Below are 17318 nucleotides of genomic sequence, written 5' to 3'. Positions count from 1 at the left end.
GGTAACGGTCTGATCTTCGATCGGTACCTTTTCGCCCGCAATGCTTGCGCTCTCGGCTTCGTGCTCTTCAAGTACATGCTTGGGAATAACGACATCGTCTTCACCGTTGAAGTACTCAGTCTCACGGATGTGGTAAGCAGCCAGATATGCAAAGACCAACACGCCAGTCGTATAGAATGTGAAGATGACGGCGGCCTCTTTCATGTACGGAACCGCAGTAGAATCAACACCGAAACAGATGGCCTCACCAGCGCCGAGGATACCGCGAAAGACGCCCTATAATGGTCAGTCTTGGAAGGAACTCAAGGTCCTGGAGGAAACTTACTGCATAGTTGGCCGACTTGCGAGGTGAGTTTGTGAGGGTGCCGAGGAAGTAAAGAATGATGTACTGCCAGAGCGAGCTGAAGACCCAGTTCATCATGAACAAGAAAAATATTGCGACAAAGCCGTCATCAGTCCAGTCCATTGGGTGCTCGGGAGGGCTAGAACGGTCGTAGTTACGAGTGCGGATGATTTCCCAGATCCAAGCGCCGATCAAGGGAATACCAACGACACCGAGTCCGATGAAAGCTCGGGTTCTTCGTTTCACTGAATCGAAGTTAGCCTTGTCAGCAACTCTGTATCGTGCAACCTTACTCTTCTTGTTGTCGAGAATCCATTGCAAACCCCACCCCGCCGGAAGCTGCAGTACCACCGAGATGAAGGACAGGAGGCATCGAGTACGGAGGTTATTGTGGTATGCGTTGACAGAGCCTCCATAGACGAGAAAGCATTCTGCTGGAAGAAACGCGGGTATCTGTAGATATCCAGGTCAGCATGCAGGTCTTACCGCGTCATCTTATTGTGTCGCTGATGGACACCTACCATGATGAGGAGCTTCCAGTCGCGGAAGATCTCGAGGTTTGCCTTCAATTCCTCTACAAAGGTTCGAGCCTGAACGACACCAACCTTGGTTCCATCGTCACGAATGATTTTGTCAGGTGGCATAAGAGCAAATGCTCCTATCATGCCCAAGCCCATCACCACAATGAAGACGATGTACACAGCCGGCGGCACACCCGCTGCCTCGGTCTGTTCCAAAGTCAGACAGTTCTCACGGGCGCAGAAATTGCGATACTTACAGAATTGCGGTTAATGAGTAGAGGGATGATGCCACCAACAATGGCACCAACAGCTTGCAGATTGATCGAAACTGTAATGTACTTGCCCCGATCCTGCTCTTCGGAGTACGACATCGCGATGTACCCCATGGTCACGAAGATCAGCCCAGCCGAGATCTGATATAGTCAGCGGATATAACAACAGTGTATGCCTCCAGCTGCTACTTACACCGATAGCAACGCCTGCAAAAATTGGGAAGCCTTCCTTGCCAGTCTGGTCGAAGTACCAGAGAGAACCGACGTAGATGATGTAGCCCAATACACCCAAAGATGCAGTAATGGCGGGACCGATCTTATTCAAGACTGTGCCACCAAACGACGCTGAGAAGAACCAGACTGCACACAAGGTGGCATTGACCACCTGCACAGTTTGGGCTGCATTTGGTCGACCGCCTCCGGCGCCGAGAAGATTGAGGGCAACGTAAAGTCCAGCAGTCAAGCCCACCAGGATGCCGATGATGACACTGATAAAGTCTTTAGCGTGAGATCTTTCTGTCAATATGTGTTACTAGACTCACTTTTGCCAGTAAGGAGAGTGCAGCCTGACCGGTGGCAGACCTGGAATCTTGAAAGCCATATTTTGTGATTCCGACAGGACTGTCAAAAAGTTGAGAGCTTTCCCTTTCGCGAGTTACAACTGATTTTAGAAGCGAGACCTTCGCCTTATAAGTCTTGCAGATCCATCCCCAAAAGTGATGTGAAGACACAGGCATAGCCTAGCCAGGGTACGTATCTCATGAGACCCAACGATTGTTGACATCTATTGGTGGACAAGTGCACTTTCTCGAGGCCGTCGCCATTTTCCGTCGCCCACGTCCTGCGCTTTGGTCCGTCGCCTACATCCGGTGGATACAAACCATCCATTCGCATTGGACTGATTGTCACCGCTGGCGGCATACTGCCGTTGACTCCCCAACCATTGCTCAATAAAAGTGGATGTTGATTGCTCTCTTTCCCCTTCTGGGGCGCCGACGTCCAACCAAAGACAGTACTCTCGTCGACCCTGCCATGGGGGGATGGATATCAGAGTCGACAATGCGGAACAAGCGCAACTCGGCACCTCCAACAAGCGTTGTGCCATTATCGATGATATCTACGAGTATCCAATTAGATAGGGGGCTGGGTGAACAGCCCCTTCGATGTACATCCACACGGTCTACTCGAAAGTCCCCTGATCATGTTGAACGAGGTAGCTATGGATCCCTTCCCCGTGGGCTTGGGCGCAATACCCACCAACTTTATCAACCACGTTCTGACTGTGAGCCTGGAATCCCGAGCGCGCCAATGCTCCTCGGACGAAGCAGGTTGTTTTTGGTGTTCTTCATCGCCACCGTCGTCTTATTTAAGGGTCGTGGTCCGGTACCAAAGTTGGTGTAAGATCCCTAGGGACCTTTCTCCTAAAATCCCACTGTTACCATTAGTCATGGGGAGTATTGCCGAGGAACCACTGGTGAAAATACCAGTCATTGACATCTCAGGGTATTTGGCCGGCGACCCTGAAGCCAAGAGGCAAACAGCCTTGGAAGTTCGCGATGCGTACGAAAATCAGGGATTCTTGCAGGTCATAGGACATTCCGTGCCTCCGGAGGTTCAAGAACGTTTCTTGTCTGCGATAGCGAGCTTCTTTGCCCTCCCATTGTCGGAAAAGCAGAAGGTGTCGCAGGAAAACTCAAAGTGCTACCGTGGCTACGAGCGCATCGGCGGTCAAAAGCTAGACGAGCTCGACACTTCAGCCACTCCGGATCAGAAAGAAGGCTTCTCGGTCAGACCGGAACGACCACTGGGCCGCTTCTTGCAAGGTCCAAATCAATGGCCGGAGACTTTGCCTGGCTTCAAGGAAGCCTACCTCGACTACTTCAACGCCGTGCATGAGCTGTCAAAGAACGTGTTCAGGTTGATGGCTTTGTCGTTGGATCTGCCGGAAGATCATTTTGATGCATTTGCGGCCGATCCAGATGGTGAGTCCTTGGAAGATGAAGCCATTGGTTGATTGTCAGAGGTATCTATTGCTGAGACCGTCTATTTCTAGGACTGTGTCTTTGTCGATCCCATCATTATCCTCCCACACCTGCCGACGTGGCCGGCAGGACTCGAGGTGTCGGCGCTCATACCGACTTTGGAGCTTTGACATTGCTCCTCCAGGACGAAGGTGAGTGCTCTTGGACTTTTCTTGTCATCGGGACCCACGCTGAAAGAATGCTACAGTCGGCGGGTTGGAAGTTTTGCATAAGCCCACCGGTACATGGCACCATGTCCCTCCTGTCAAGGGAGCGTACGTGTGCAACATCGGTGATCTGATGCAAAGATGGACAAACAACCGGTACAAGTCGACCATGCATCGTGTCATCTCGCCCCTGTCGGGCAAGGACCGATACAGTTGTGCATTCTTCAATGACGGTGCGCTGGACACCATCATTGAGTGCTTGCCCACTTGTATCGGGCCTGGCGAGAAGCCGGCATACGAGCCACTAAAGGTTGAGAAGCACATTGTTGAACGATACGTGCAGAGCTATGGGGCCGGTGGGACTGTCTTGGTGGCTGCATGAGGACCTTTATGGATGTTATAGCAGTTTGCGTCCGAAGTCTGTCTTGTTTTGTAGGTCGTGGTATACCTCAATTTGATGTGTCAATATTCGAATGCTATGAATGTTCTCGGCTTTTTGAAGTGCTTTCTGATTCTTCACCTCGTGGCCTTTTGGCCAATAGCTACACTATTTCCCTCCCCTGACCTCTGCACCTCCGAGCCTCCCTTCCTTGAACTCCTTGACCATGTCCTCCATGGTCATCCACTCGACCCCTTCGTGGGAGTTGATCCACTCGATGATCCTCTCGTGCATCAACACGACCTGGGGTTTCCCGCTGACCTGCGGGTGGATGCTCATGGGGAACACGAAGGTGTCGTACTCTCGGTACAGGAAGGAAAACTGGTCCTTCCACAGGCGTTCGATCACGTAGGGGTCCACGAACCCGTGCGTCGACGGCTGTTTGAGGTTGAGCTGGAACGGAGGCCAGTCGTCCAGGTGCCAGTTGGCGGGGACCTCGACGACCTTGGAGGGCTTGATGGCCGTCATGGGTTTCATCCATTCCTCCGCCGACTTGGCCACGTCGGTCTCGGTCCACTCCTCGCTGCCGTCGGGGCAGTAGTAGAGCTGGGAGTCGTGGTGCATGAACGAGTGGTCGTACTCGATGCCAAACTCCTCGAGGAGCCGGATGGTCTGACGGGACGTCGACCACGCCGGTGCCGTCCACCCTCGAGGTTTCTTGCCGGTGAAGTCGGTCAGCACCTGGACGGATTTGGTCAGGACGTCCTTCTGTTGTTGTTCCGACAGGGTCGAGACGAATTCGTGAGTGTAGCCATGTAGACCACTAATAATTTTTTGGGGGGATCAATGTCAGTTTTCCTACGTCCAGCCTAAAAAAAAGGGTTCCTGACTATTAATGACTCAGTGGTAGGTAATACTTACATTTCATGCCCGGCGTTCTTGACTTTGGAAAGTTGTTCGGGAAAACTCTCAATCGAATGAGCTGGGACGAACCATGTCGTCTTGATGCCGTATTTGTCCCAAAGCTTGAGGAGTCTGTCGATGCCGACCGTCGCTCCAAAGACACCACGAGAGACGTCTGTTGGGTTCGCTGGTGATCCGTCACGAGTGTTGATCCTACCAACAGCCCAAACGTCAACACCGCTGGTCGCACTTTCGTGGGCTGACATGGTTTGGTTGTCCATGGAGAGGAGGTTCAAATCACTTACCATCCACTGACGGCGTCAACGTCGATGCCGTAACCTACGAGAACTCGTTTCTTGCCCATGTTTGAAAAAAGGACGGTCCAGGCTACCAAAAGGTCTCTTCGATCAGATATCTCAACGACACAAAAAAGAAACCCTCCACGACGAATCCAAGAGACTTTGCTGGCTCTTCTTCGTCCTTTGCCCGTTTTTACTTGCTGATTATTGGAGACAACACGTACAGGGTAGACGAAGGTCGGTTGGACCTGTCGTTGGACCCATCGGACGTGGGCGCTAGGCATGCACGGTGGTGAGCGAAAACGCCACAACGTCGTTCCCTGGGGACCCTTACGAGTACAATACCCTCCTTGACAGTGCCCCATGTGTTCGTTCACAGGCCAAACTCCGGCCCCCGTCGAGATCGATATCGAACCCCTCACGAACTTGGCGGAATTGAGCGCCCCTGACCACCGATGAATGTATTTACCGAAACCTTGACGAGGCCCATGTCCGCAATACTTGCAACAAAAGCACATCCGAGGCATCGAGATAAGACAAGAAGTCAAGAAGTCTCTAGAGATTGTGGTCGAAGTAGCTGACACTCTCACATTTGACTTCACGACATTTTTTCCATAGTCTGTCTGATCTTCCAAGTCGTGGTCTTGGTCATTTTAGAATCCACAATTTCCTCCACTTGGGCCAGAACATCCCATACCCGTCACCATCACATACAGTACCTTCAGAATGCTGTCCGTAAATTGTCAGGGGACTCCGTACGAGGTAAGACCTCTTGCCTAGTCCACCTCAACTGTGTCGGGGACCATTAAGACTGACCACAATGTCAAAATCCAATAGATAGGTGTACAACATGGCACGGCGGCCAAGGAGCACGTCGCGCGATGCATCGATTTCTATGCGTCGTTGTTCCAAAAGACCAGCAAGTTGGATTGGTCACAAGTGCAAGAAATTGCCAGAAGTTTTAGCAATCACATCGAGACCGCATGGCCGGCATATCACGAAGAGATGAAAGGTTCGTACGACATGCTCATTCCATTTCTACTTACTACCCTTCAATCATCATGCTGATACTCGGAATGCAGGCGTCGCCACTGGATCGGATCGCTCGATTCTTGATATTGTCGCCTTGAACGTACGTACGGAGATTGCCTTTGGCGCATTCAGTGATGGATGCACTTCGTTGGCGTGGAATACCGAGAAACGTGCCTACCTGGGACAAAACTGGGACGTTAGTGCTGCCCTCTCCTTTCTTCATGGACCTTCGGACCACTTCTGTGTCCAAAGCTAACCATTCGAGTCACTTCTTGCAACGTATCAGTGGATGGAAGAGCAGAAACAAAACCTGATCCTCGTCAAAATCACGCAACAAGGCAAGCCGTCGATTCAAATGATCACCGAGGCCGGTATAATTGGCAAGATCGGTTTCAACTCCTCCGGGGTGGGGGTTTGTTTGAACGCGATCAGGGCCAAGGGTATGAACCCTCAGCGCCTGCCTGTCCATTTGGGCCTGAGAATGGCTCTGGAGTCTCAATCGGCGAAGGAGGCCGTGCACGCGCTGGAGCACTGGGGCATGGCTTCACCGGCGCACATACTCGTCGCCGACGCGACCGACGCGACCGGGTTCGAGTTTACTTCCACCACGATCGAGAAGATGGTGCCGGATCGAAAGGGGAGGGTTGTCCATTCGAACCATTTACTGCTCAACCACCCCGGGGTCGCGGATACCGTTTGGATCAAGGACTCGCTTTTCCGCGTCGACAGAATGGCCGAGTTGTGTGACAAGTTGCCCAGCGAACCGACCTGGGCCGAAGTTTCCAAGTTGTTCGAGGACGAGGCGAATGCTCCGACCGCGATTTGTCGCGAGCAAAAGGGAGAAAGCACTTCGGCGACCTTGTTCAACATACTCATGGATCTGAAGCAGAAGGCGGGAATTGTACGGATGGGGAGACCGACGCAGGTCGAAGAGACCATCACTTTGGGATTTTGAAGTACCTTCTACTGATTTTATGCCTCATGTCGACGACTATCTTATCAGATACCATTGCAGTCTTATGAGGACACCAGATCTGCGTTGACGACCTTTGTAACTTTGTCATGACTACTTTCTTCCTCCGTAATTTCAATGACAATTCATGAATCCTTTTCCAGGGCGGAAAAGTAATCAATTGGGCTTTGGGCGTTAGAAACGGACAACAGCGTCGATATGACCAGATGTCAATAACGCCACATAAACGCAGTAACCCGCGCGCTGTGACGACGGCCGGCGACTCCATGACGAGCTCTCTCACAACTGTGATCACTTTTCATTCTTGACAAGAGTTTTGGTAGGGCTGCCATAAGATCAAAAGGACGAAGTAGATTGTACACAGCAGGACCGTTGTACCCAACACTGCCACGCTGTCAGCCATGGAAGCACCAGACATCCCAACCAAGCACAAAGCTCTCATCTACGACAACCCGGGGAGCATCTCTGCAAAGGTCGAATATGTCGACACCCCGAGGCCCGGTGTGGGCGAGGTCCTCGTCAAGTTGACGCACTCGGGCTTGTGTCACAGTGACATGGCCATCATGACGAATCGCTGGACCGCCAGGATCGAACCGACCCCCAAGGGTCAAATCGGCGGACACGAAGGCGTGGGAGAGATTGTGGCATTTGGTCCTGGCGCGGTGGTAGACCAGTCACTGAAGTTGGGATCTCGAGTGGGAATCAAGTGGATGGCCTACGCATGTTGCAACTGCATCATTTGTCTGTCTGGTCTTGATTCGTATTGTGAATCTGGAAAGGTTTCAGGGCAAGTTCTTTTAAGAATCCTTTTCTGTTTCTTGCAAGCTCTGGTCATTGATGCTGACTCTTCAAACAGGTTCTTCTACCCTGGGACTTTTCAACAATATGCCATTGCCCCGGCGCATTATGTCACTCCCATACCTGACGGCGTCCCAAGTGACATGGCCGCACCTCTGCTTTGTGCAGGTTTGACGGTATATTCTGCCCTACGGAAAGCCGGTGCCGAACCAGGAGACCCGGTCCTCATCATGGGTTCTGGTGGAGGTAAGTCGTTTTCGTTCATCACTCAAAATGGCCCTCGTCACTTCCTTCCAACACAGCCTTTTTTGGCGTTTTCTTGTGTCAACACCAACTAAATCTTCCCGCTTCAAAGGTCTCGGCCACTTGGCTCTACAAATAGGCGCCAACGGCATGGGATACCGGATGATGGGCGTCGACATGGGCGACAAGGAGACCATTTCCCGTGAATGTGGCGCAGAAGACTTCTTCGACCTGAGCAAATACTCCGGTGATGGCTCTGAAAAAGAACTGGCCGATGATGTAAAAGCTGCCACTGGAGGTCGAGGTGCCGCGGCGGTGATTGTTTGTACGGGCCATAACGCCGCCTACGCCCAAGCTCTGTCCCTCTTGAGGATCGGGGGCACCGTGGTCTGCGTTGGGATTCCTGAAGGCGGTGAAGTGGCCATGCCGAACGCGACGCCGTCTCAGTTCATCTATTTGAATGCCAAAGTCGTGGGTAGTTCGGTGGGAAATCGTCTAGAGGCCATTCAACTCATGGAGTTGGCTGCGAGGTAAGGAAGAATTTGAACATGAATTCTCATCGAGAAGACAGATGCTAACAATACTATTGTATTTTTAGAGGTAAAGTCAAGACGCATTTTCAAATCAAAAAGATGGAAGACGCTGCAGAGGTGTTTGAACTCATGGACAAGAATAGATTACAAGGAAGAGTAGTGTTTGACCTGCAAGCTTGAATTAAGTAAGAATCTTGTCACAATTCAACAAGCTTATAGTCGATCCTGTGCTTTGTATAGTCTTGACTCATCTCTTTCTGGCCAGACCGTCTAGTCAACGGACTATCATGTATGATTGACGACCTAAGAGATGGTTACTGATAAGGAAAGGACTTTTGAGTTGAACAGTCGACGAAGTAAAGCAGTATAATCCCCGCCAAAAGTCAACTTCCCACACTGGATTACCAGTAAGTGTTGCTTGACGATCTCTCAGGCTAGGCTCATTCAGTAGACAGGGATAGCCTATGTATCTAAGATATCTCAGGTACGTTTAAGTTTAAACCTTGCATTCGTCTCTACTAGAGAGAAAAAAGAAGAAAAGCTAAAACACTTTTCAGTAGTCGACTAATTAGAATCGAATCACTTAGTTGACATTCGTCGAATGTTATTCAGTATCGTCGTGTCTCATACTGTAGAGTGACAAGACTGTCCCGGACAGTCTTTCCAAGTGCTGTGATTGGTTGTCGACTGCGCGCGAGACATTAGATAGATATGCACACAATCAAGACGAGTTTTCGCGACTAGTGGAGACTCGTATGGCAGTAAGGGTGACTAAGCGACGAACGAGATTACGAATGAAGGGAGACATGGATAGAAAGAAGTGTTGAGGGCATTGTAGTGTGAGTCTTTGTTGAGTTATAGTGTAGAGGGAAAAGCAGGCGGTACGGCCACAGTGCTGTGATTGGATGATGAGTACGCTAGAGGTGTGAGTGCCTCTGCCTTTCCTGCAGTGTCAGGAGCAACAAGTAGATAGACAGACATTCAAACAATCGAGTTTTGCAAAAATCATAGCGCCGCTACGTGCGCAGTATGAGCGATGAAGTGAGTGTGCAATGAAGTCCTAGTTACAGTGTTGATCTTGGAGGCCTGAGGCGACTAAGCGGTGGCTGTCAGCAGGAGGTTACGATTGAAACGAGAACCTAACGGAGGTTACAGAAGCGTTGCAAGGCTCGCAGCGCGAGCCTGGAAAGCGTCTCTACGTGCAAGGAGTGCCTCCGAGTTCGAGGCAGACATGCCCTAAGCGCACCTGGTGCTTCCTCGTCTACTTCTGTCATAATATAATTAATGATTTCCTTTTTGAACAAGATCATGATCAAGATGCCTGAATCAATTTTGAATTGATCTATCTGTCGACTATGCAAATCTCGTTCGACTGTACTCTTCCTACCCAAGATATTTATTAGAATGCTCTAAACTACAGTACCGAAATTGCTAATTTGGGTTTAGCTAAACTATAAGGGATCACAAGGAGCTCAGTCCAGAATATGGATAACAAAACTTTATAGATGAGTACTATAAGGGGTAGACCCTCCGAGGCAGCACCACGGTACACTCAAGGTGTGTCTGTAAGTCAAGAACAACAACCTCGAACTCAGAGGTCGACCTTTCCTTGCGCGTAGAGAAGTGACACTCGCAATCTTTTCTGTTAACGTCCTCTTTCGCTCGCAATCTTTCGTTGAAAGTCGTCGCTTAGTCGCCCTCGTTGCTCTACGGGCTTTCCGATCGAGTAGCTAGATCTTTTTATTGTACACTCGTCGCTGGCGCTGTGCGCGCAACTGTCTAGATATCTAGATATCTACTTGCTACTCTCTTTCTTCGGGAGGAAAAGGCACTCACACCTCACACGTATTGACAGTACCCTTAACTCGATCTACGAAAGAGTCGGTAGAGTTTGTCAGACAATAGAGCGCCGCATGATCAGTAGCAATAATTGCGAAGAAAGAAGTCTGATTCCAGAGCTTTGTGAATAGGCCAATGGCACCTTCGTATCTTCTTCAGCAGAGTGGCTAGCACAGGAAAGAGAAGGTTGACTTGATCAAATACATGATCATCATGAAATGTTGAATAGTAAAGAGAAAAGAACCAACATAAAAGGGAATCCAATTAGACTAAGCTTCTAAATCAGCTTCAGTTCCCCTTGGGGATTTATTTGCTTACAGGATTCTGGATTCTGGATTCATTTCCAAACGGACTTCATACCTCGAGAATACAAGACTACTGACAGTCTGTCTCAGTTGACACAGTCACTGGACTTGACGCGAAAAAAAGGCTGGCAAGAGATGAATTAATGCATTATATCATATGATTGATTGACTTTTGGGCGCACCGAAATGCCAGATGGTTCGGCAAACTACGGACAGTTCCGGCGATGCACGAACCCATTCAAGATTCCGTGATTCACCGAGCCTTCAAGGGTAAGCTGTTGACATTCCCTCCCCACTACCCCCGTCGATTTTCAGACTTACCCTTACTGCTTTTTTCCACTGATCTACTACTGTAAGATAGTTTCAATTTCCAGTGCACCTGCACTACTTACTACTACTAATATTAGTATTGATTGAAGTGTGTACGAATTGCCCTAGTGAACTGAGGCTTTCCACTTCTGATCACGTGTTATTAAATACTGTTGATTTCCATCACCCTTCTCTTTCGCGAATCATGGCCGGAACAAACTTACAAATTGAGGACCAGACGGTTCATAAACCGCGGCAGCGCCGGTCAACCAAGAACTTGAAACCTGGGTTCCGCGTCATCAAATTTCACCCAAAGAGATCTACCACAAGTCGGCGCAAAGTCAAGCAAGAAACATTGCCATCGAATCATCGCCATGACCAGTCTACCACACCTTCCGAGTCGCAAACCACCATCTCCAGATCCTTGGGCGTTTTGAAGAGCCAGCGCATCAATGATTGGGAATGGGATTTTCTCAGCGACTTGCTGGTGTCATCGTCGTCGCCGTCATCAGCTACCAGTGTGGAAGACAGGAAAAGTACTTCAGAGCCCACGGTCAATCAGTATGAAGAAAGTCATGGGGACACTGTCATTGAGAGCGTACTCGAAGCCAACAGCCATAATGACTATTTCAAACCGGACAATAGCGACTCGGAGGAATGTTCATCAGGAGCATGGCTGGACGGTTTACTTGATTTTAGTGGCTTGAATCATGCCGCAATGTGGCAATAAGCTGCCAACCAAGAATCGACGACCTATATGAGGCTTCTGGGGGGAAGCTCAGGAGTACCTATGTGATTTTCAATAACTTGGAAGCCCAAGTCCCAGATCCTCCATCCAACTTCCAGCTGGATCCAGGTCGTCAAAGAACAAATCGCCATGGGGTAGGAGCATGGACTCGGCACTGTGCAAATCGAACCGATGATTTTGGTCCAGCATATTGACCGAGCTCTCCATATCATCATGATCTTGTTGCAATTGCCTTGGGTTAAAATTAGTATCAGGATGACTGGGAGGAAAATTAGTCTCGGTGGGATCGAAAGTCTGCCCCAGGAGAAAATGCTGTTTGCATATTTCTGGACCAAAATCGTCGAAAAATGTCATCAAGTCTCGTGACTGCTGCTCAGGTGCGTCGCCAATGAATGGGTGTCGCTCTGTAAGTCTTTGCATCTCTTCCAATGCCGCCAGAGCACCCACGGCAGATCCCCATCTGCCCTTCAGTTCCACCAGGGAGGATCGAATAATGGACAATGACTCTTTGGCCGTTGGAGCAAGTGATCTGTACTGCAGTGCCGGAATCTGCGCCAGGCCGGCCGCAAAGCCATAGAATGTAAAGACTGGTCCACAATGGCAAAGCTCTCCCCGGTGGAGGAAATCTTCAAAGATACCCACCACAAATGAAGACGCGACGAACGAGGCACAGGCGGATTGATTACGATATGCCTCGTGCCGGGCTAAAATGACTATCGTCACAAAATAAGGGGCCAGCAACTGTCGAGCTTCGAAGTTGTATGCTCGCAATCTTTTCGGGGATCCATGGAAAAGCCGGAGTTCGTCAGGTAACTCTTTGGCCCAACGGTAGAGGGCGTTTTCAAGATTGGTTCGTGTCGTTCTTGTTAGTGTTTTGCGTCGGATATGCTCTGTCAAATCTGCCAGCAAGCGGATGATGCGAGAGAATGCCACAAACAGTCGTGCCTTTGCACCTTGCACTGCAAAATCAAGAACGGTCGGAGGAGAGACGTCGCTATCCGCAAAGTTGATGGTTCTCGGCCTTCCTGTGCCGATTGAGATAATGTCATCTCTAGACTATATAAAATCATGTCAGGGCGTGTCGCATTGCTCGTAGAATGTTTGATGTAAGAGAGGACGATGCTTACCACTATGGACCACCACAACCTACGTCGCAGCTCCTTGTCCTTCTGCGCAACTGGTTCTCTGTGCAATCCAACTTGGTACGCCATACCGGCAGCAATACGAATCCAAAAGCCACTTGTGCTTGTTGATATGTGCTCTGGGCCAGTCGGATTGTACCATTGAATCAAAGTGACCGCGATGATGGAGGTCAACGTGTCAATCTCGTGGCCCAGCATGAATAGCAGTCTAGCTTTGCGGTAGAATTCCTCGGCCATCGTCAACAAGGTCTTGCTCAAGGACACGCGGCTGCCTGCAAGGAACAACGCGTTGAGCAAGAGCGGTGATGCTTCATTGCCTTGAAGTCTTTCAAGCAATGAAGTATCCACAATCGGAGTCCACACAGAGCAATATTGCACGTAGGAATCCACGAGACTCGCACGCACCGACCTCTGCGGCATCTCGAGAGCCTTTTGTGCTTGAAGCAGTTCGAGATCTGTGTCAGACAGCCTCGAGGGACGGCTTCCCACAGTCACCATCTCTTCCCGAAACCTGACATCGCCGTCGCCGAGATAGTCGCTTCTGCCAACATGACTTTCTGTCGTCGCCACATACTCTGGGACGGGCAGGATCCTTCGGGGGGAGACCTCAGAATAGGTGGCCAAAGGTGTCCCGGTATTCGAGACGAGTCGTTGTGGACTGATGGGAAAAGAAGTCGGATTGGCGTGTCCAAAGGTCTGCGGCGACCCTTCGAGACTTTCATTGTCACTCCGGATGTGATCGGTCAGTATGGTCGGTTCGTCTTGAATCGTCGCGTCATGGATGCTAGCAGCTGTCTGTCTGGAGCTGCTTCCGCGGCGGTTGTTCGAGAGATACTTCGGACGTTTTCTCTCATGTGGTCTGCAGACATGTCCTCCGAGCCTACAATTGGTGCATGGATGATGGCTATCGCGACTAAAGTCACATCTGATCTAGAGAGTGGATTCGTTGTCAAAGGACGACTCTTGGATGTAGGTGAGTGCCACATACCTTTCGTTGGTGGCATATGTCGCATGCTTTCCTCGATCTATTGACTGCCGACATCTCGCCAGCATGCTCCGGGAATGCCGAAGATGAATATCTAGACGAGCGAAGGGTACGACAAAAGCCGAAGATATTTCTCTAGCTCTCGACAACCTCCGCTAAACCCCGCAAGTGGCAATACCCGATTCAGCCGGGGAAGGAGATTTTGACCGTGTCATTACAACTGGTACGATATACGGTATCATCTAATACGCTGAATACCCACCTCAGCCATGAGGCTTCAATGCCCAGCTAGGCCGATCTACAGTCAATTTACTCTGTGGAATGATACCGTAGCCCTCTTCCTCATACGCTACTGACGAGTGCCGTTTATCTCCGACATTCATACAGGTACCATGTGTCCGTCTATGCTTTGAGCTGCCGAAATCTCCGGGGTACGGGGACCCCAGTGAGGGACATTATGCCGGACCGAATAGGTATTGTTATTAAGTGTATCCCTGATCCCAAAGCAATTTTTTCCTCCAGACGTGATTTCGTTGAACTCCCTTTACGTTCTGCTTTCGTGTCACAGTACTATGTCTTTCTCCAGGGAAGCTCGCGCTCACTTAGAGCAGGAGGGTGTGTACATTGGGGGCTGGAGTCTGCGCAATGTCCTCTTTCCTAGGCAAGAGACTTCAGAAAATCAGGGTATTGCCTTGTGACCATGCATAGACAGTCTCTAGCTAATCAGTCTGTAGCCAGTACGCAAGCCGTACTCGGGCAGATGCATGGCTTGGAAAGAGATTGGACAGCGGCACAAGAAAAGGCATTGGTTCGCAAGCTCGATTTACACATCATGATCCCTTGCTGTGAGTTGAGAACATTTCGACTGGTATAGTCCTCGCTGACCTGTCCTCTTGAAGGCATCATCTATGTCCTTGCTTACCTCGACCGTTCCAATCTTTCAAACGTCAAGATCCTCCAGAAGGACACACCTGATTCTTTCGAAGAGAGCCTGGGCCTCCAAGGCCTAGACTTCAACTGGGTAGGTCCAAATTGACACTCTTTCAGGGATGACACTCATGCTGTTACAGGCGGTGTCCATCAGTTACTTCACGCTCACGGCAATGCTCATACCTTCGGCATTATTGATGAAGAAGATATCGGCAAAACTATACTTTCCACTGTGCATGGTCATTTGTAAGTACCTCGTCTCTTAAGCGTCGGCATGGCACACTGATGTGATGGACTAGGGGGTATGATTGTAATGACCATGTCTGCTTGCAAAAGTGCCCCTGGCTTGTTCACTGCACGGTTCTTCCTTGGTCTCCCAGAGTCGGGTATTTGGCCTTGTGGAATCATGTATTTCTCGTTCTGGGTACGCTCTCATTAGCCCTCCCTGCCTCGACTTCGCGTGTGAAGGGTTTCCTAACATGCTGTCTTTACAGTATAAGCCCCATGAGCGCGCCCACCGCATCGGCGTTTTCTACAGTTCAAACTCCATCGCGCAAGCTATATCTGGAGTCCTCGCTGTGGGCATTGACAATGTGAGCAAGAGCTGCGGAGTGGAAATCCAAAAGCTGACCTTGTACCTATGATAGCTCAACGGACATCTCGGTCTCAAATCATGGCAATGGGTCTTCATCATCGAGGGAGCTCTTCCCATTGCACTGGCCATACCCATCTGGTGGGTTCTTCTCACTTTTCCGGAAGACTCCAAAAATTTGACCGATCGAGGTGAGACAGACCGCATTCGGTTACACCAATGCTGTCGGCACGTGCTTACATATAGCTACAGAACGACATATCGCAATCAACAGACTCGAGAGAGGTAGCACCCGCAAGACCGATGTCACATGGGATACAATGGCTTTCTTCAGGTACCTCAGGCAGACCCTCCGCTGCGAACGCCTTGTGGAGGAAAAAGGACAGTTACTGACAGGGGCAGAATCATGTTGCGTCCTTCGACCTACGCCTTTTTTTTCAGCTACATATGTATCGGAATAGCCGCTGTGGCACAGGCGACCTTTTTGCCTACGATATTGTATTCCGTATGTTCTCTTTGGAAGCCTTGACCCCATCCGCTGACACTCTGTCTCCTAGTTGATGAAATTTTCCGTTCAAAAGGCCAACCTCTACACCGCCATCATCAACATCGTGGCCGTTCCTATCTACTGGACGTTTCCACTGCATTCCGACTGGACCAAAGAGCGCATGTGGCATTATCTCATCCCCGTGGCGGCATCGATTCCGTGTTACGCCGTCTGGACTTATCAAGGTTACCACTCCGATACCAGCACAATCAGCAACATGTCTCTGTACGGGATGGCCTTTTTGGGACAGTTGCTACTCATGGCACAGCCTGTGATGCTCTCTTATCGCAGTTCCACCCTCTACGGGGCCGCTGAACAGGCGGTTGGAACTTCAGTGACCGTGGGAGCATTGTCCATTTCAAGTATCATCGCACCACAGGTGAGTCTGTTTTTTTTTTTTTTTTGACTCCGAGGTTTCCGAAGCCCTTCCACAAGAAGGAAAGATGCCCAGCTGCTTATTCTTGACTGCTACAGATGTATCCCAATAAAGACGCTCCGAACTATGTCCAGGGCTTCTCAGCTACTGTGGGTCTTCTGGCCGCAAGCCTTGTCATCTACGCCACCATCCCATTCTGGTTGCAACTGGAAGCTCGGCAGCGGAAACGAAAGACCGGGCATGCTCTGCCTCTGAGAAGCTTGGAGGACTCGGAGCACAGCGCCGTTTCTCCCGAGATGTTGCAACGAATGCGCGAGATGCAGGAGCTCGAGGTTCACCAGGGTCCAGAGGGGAAAGCGCCGATACAACAGCATGCCACGGAGGTTGAGTATTCTGTTCAAAACGTCTCGAGGGTGTGAAGTAATACGCTTTCGCTGTGAGTCAAAGTAGGTCGCTTCACAAAGAAAAGACCTTGAGGTAGAGATAGAAGCCATCCATGGTATTTCGATTGTTTTGATCTTCGGCGAGACGATACTTTGTGAGCTTCTAGAGTTTAAAATGTCCAATGTCTTAGTCGAGAAAAGAAAAGCACGAAGCCATTGATGTCTTGCTAGAATGAAAATGAATGTGGAACACAGTATATCCTTTATATAGATTGCCTAAGCATCACCTACAGAGGCAAAAACACCATAATGAGCACGACTTCTGCTACTGTTTAAAGCCAGTAAGCTCTAACCAGCACTACCCCACTCGAAAGTTCAAAGTAAGAGCCATGTGAGCTCACAACTTTGCTCTTACCGGTGGTTCGAGGTGATAAAATTGACAAAATTTCCTGAGACAGTCTGGATTTACAACAGTCGAGCTTATCGTCTTGGGCATCTGCCCTGTTGAGATGACCTCCTTGACCAAAGTTTCGACCTTTTTCCCGTTCGAGGTCATGGGGATTTCGTGGACCGCGAAGACGAAGCGTGGAACGTGCCTGGCGCTCAATCCTTGACGGATCGCGTTCTTGAGCGAAGCTTCAAGGGTCTCGGTGAAGAAATGTCCGTCGCGCATGACGA

General features: G+C 50.1%; 6 protein-coding genes across 7 annotated transcripts; 4 read left to right on the top strand and 2 right to left on the bottom strand.

Annotated features, from left to right (window-relative positions):
- Positions 1-2511: 2511 nt before the first annotated feature.
- On the top strand, positions 2512-3706 carry PV06_00450 (uncharacterized protein; the record flags this gene model as incomplete). The annotated part of the gene is made up of 3 exons (XM_016400951.1): positions 2512-3118; positions 3190-3309; positions 3366-3706. The coding sequence occupies exons 1-3, from the start codon at positions 2584-2586 to the stop codon at positions 3704-3706; spliced, it is 996 nt and encodes a 331-aa protein (XP_016268004.1). The 5' UTR covers positions 2512-2583.
- A 165-nt stretch (positions 3707-3871) lies between these two features.
- Positions 3872-4990, bottom strand: PV06_00449 (uncharacterized protein; the record flags this gene model as incomplete). The annotated part of the gene is made up of 3 exons (XM_016400950.1): positions 4912-4990; positions 4625-4819; positions 3872-4526 (listed from the first exon to the last, which is right to left on the bottom strand). Exons 1-3 carry the CDS (start codon positions 4968-4970, stop codon positions 3872-3874), a joined length of 909 nt encoding a protein of 302 aa, XP_016268003.1. The 5' UTR covers positions 4971-4990.
- Positions 4991-7223: 2233 nt separating this feature from the next.
- Positions 7224-8674, top strand: PV06_00448 (uncharacterized protein). The gene is made up of 4 exons (XM_016400949.1): positions 7224-7697; positions 7767-7954; positions 8064-8481; positions 8550-8674. The coding sequence occupies exons 1-4, from the start codon at positions 7312-7314 to the stop codon at positions 8662-8664; spliced, it is 1107 nt and encodes a 368-aa protein (XP_016268002.1). The 5' UTR covers positions 7224-7311; the 3' UTR covers positions 8665-8674.
- A 2283-nt stretch (positions 8675-10957) lies between these two features.
- Positions 10958-13040, top strand: PV06_00447 (uncharacterized protein). Its single transcript, XM_016400948.1, has one exon. The coding sequence runs from the start codon at positions 11143-11145 to the stop codon at positions 11665-11667; it is 525 nt and encodes a 174-aa protein (XP_016268001.1). The 5' UTR covers positions 10958-11142; the 3' UTR covers positions 11668-13040.
- On the bottom strand, positions 11715-13880 carry PV06_00446 (uncharacterized protein; the record flags this gene model as incomplete). The annotated part of the gene is made up of 3 exons (XM_016400947.1): positions 11715-12741; positions 12813-13686; positions 13816-13880. The coding sequence occupies 3 exons, from the start codon at positions 13878-13880 to the stop codon at positions 11737-11739; spliced, it is 1944 nt and encodes a 647-aa protein (XP_016268000.1). The 3' UTR covers positions 11715-11736.
- A 538-nt stretch (positions 13881-14418) lies between these two features.
- PV06_00445 lies at positions 14419-16788 on the top strand. Of its 2 annotated transcripts, XM_016400945.1 has the most exons (11): positions 14419-14496; positions 14547-14657; positions 14712-14833; positions 14883-14988; positions 15042-15166; positions 15237-15335; positions 15390-15525; positions 15587-15668; positions 15737-15839; positions 15892-16260; positions 16356-16788. In XM_016400945.1, exons 2-11 carry the CDS (start codon positions 14573-14575, stop codon positions 16674-16676), a joined length of 1548 nt encoding a protein of 515 aa, XP_016267998.1. In that variant the 5' UTR covers positions 14419-14496; positions 14547-14572; the 3' UTR covers positions 16677-16788. The 2 variants fall into 2 exon arrangements, with proteins under 2 accessions (XP_016267998.1, XP_016267999.1); XM_016400946.1 differs by lacking the exons at positions 14419-14496; positions 14547-14657; positions 14712-14833; positions 14883-14988 and having other exon boundaries at positions 15021-15166.
- Positions 16789-17318: the final 530 nt, after the last annotated feature.

This window comes from Exophiala oligosperma (assembly GCF_000835515.1).
Source record: "Exophiala oligosperma strain CBS 72588 unplaced genomic scaffold supercont1.1, whole genome shotgun sequence".
NCBI classification, from domain to species: domain Eukaryota; kingdom Fungi; phylum Ascomycota; class Eurotiomycetes; order Chaetothyriales; family Herpotrichiellaceae; genus Exophiala; species Exophiala oligosperma.
The sequence above is the reverse complement of the archived record's forward strand: the minus strand, read 5'-3'. Positions and strand labels throughout refer to the sequence as shown.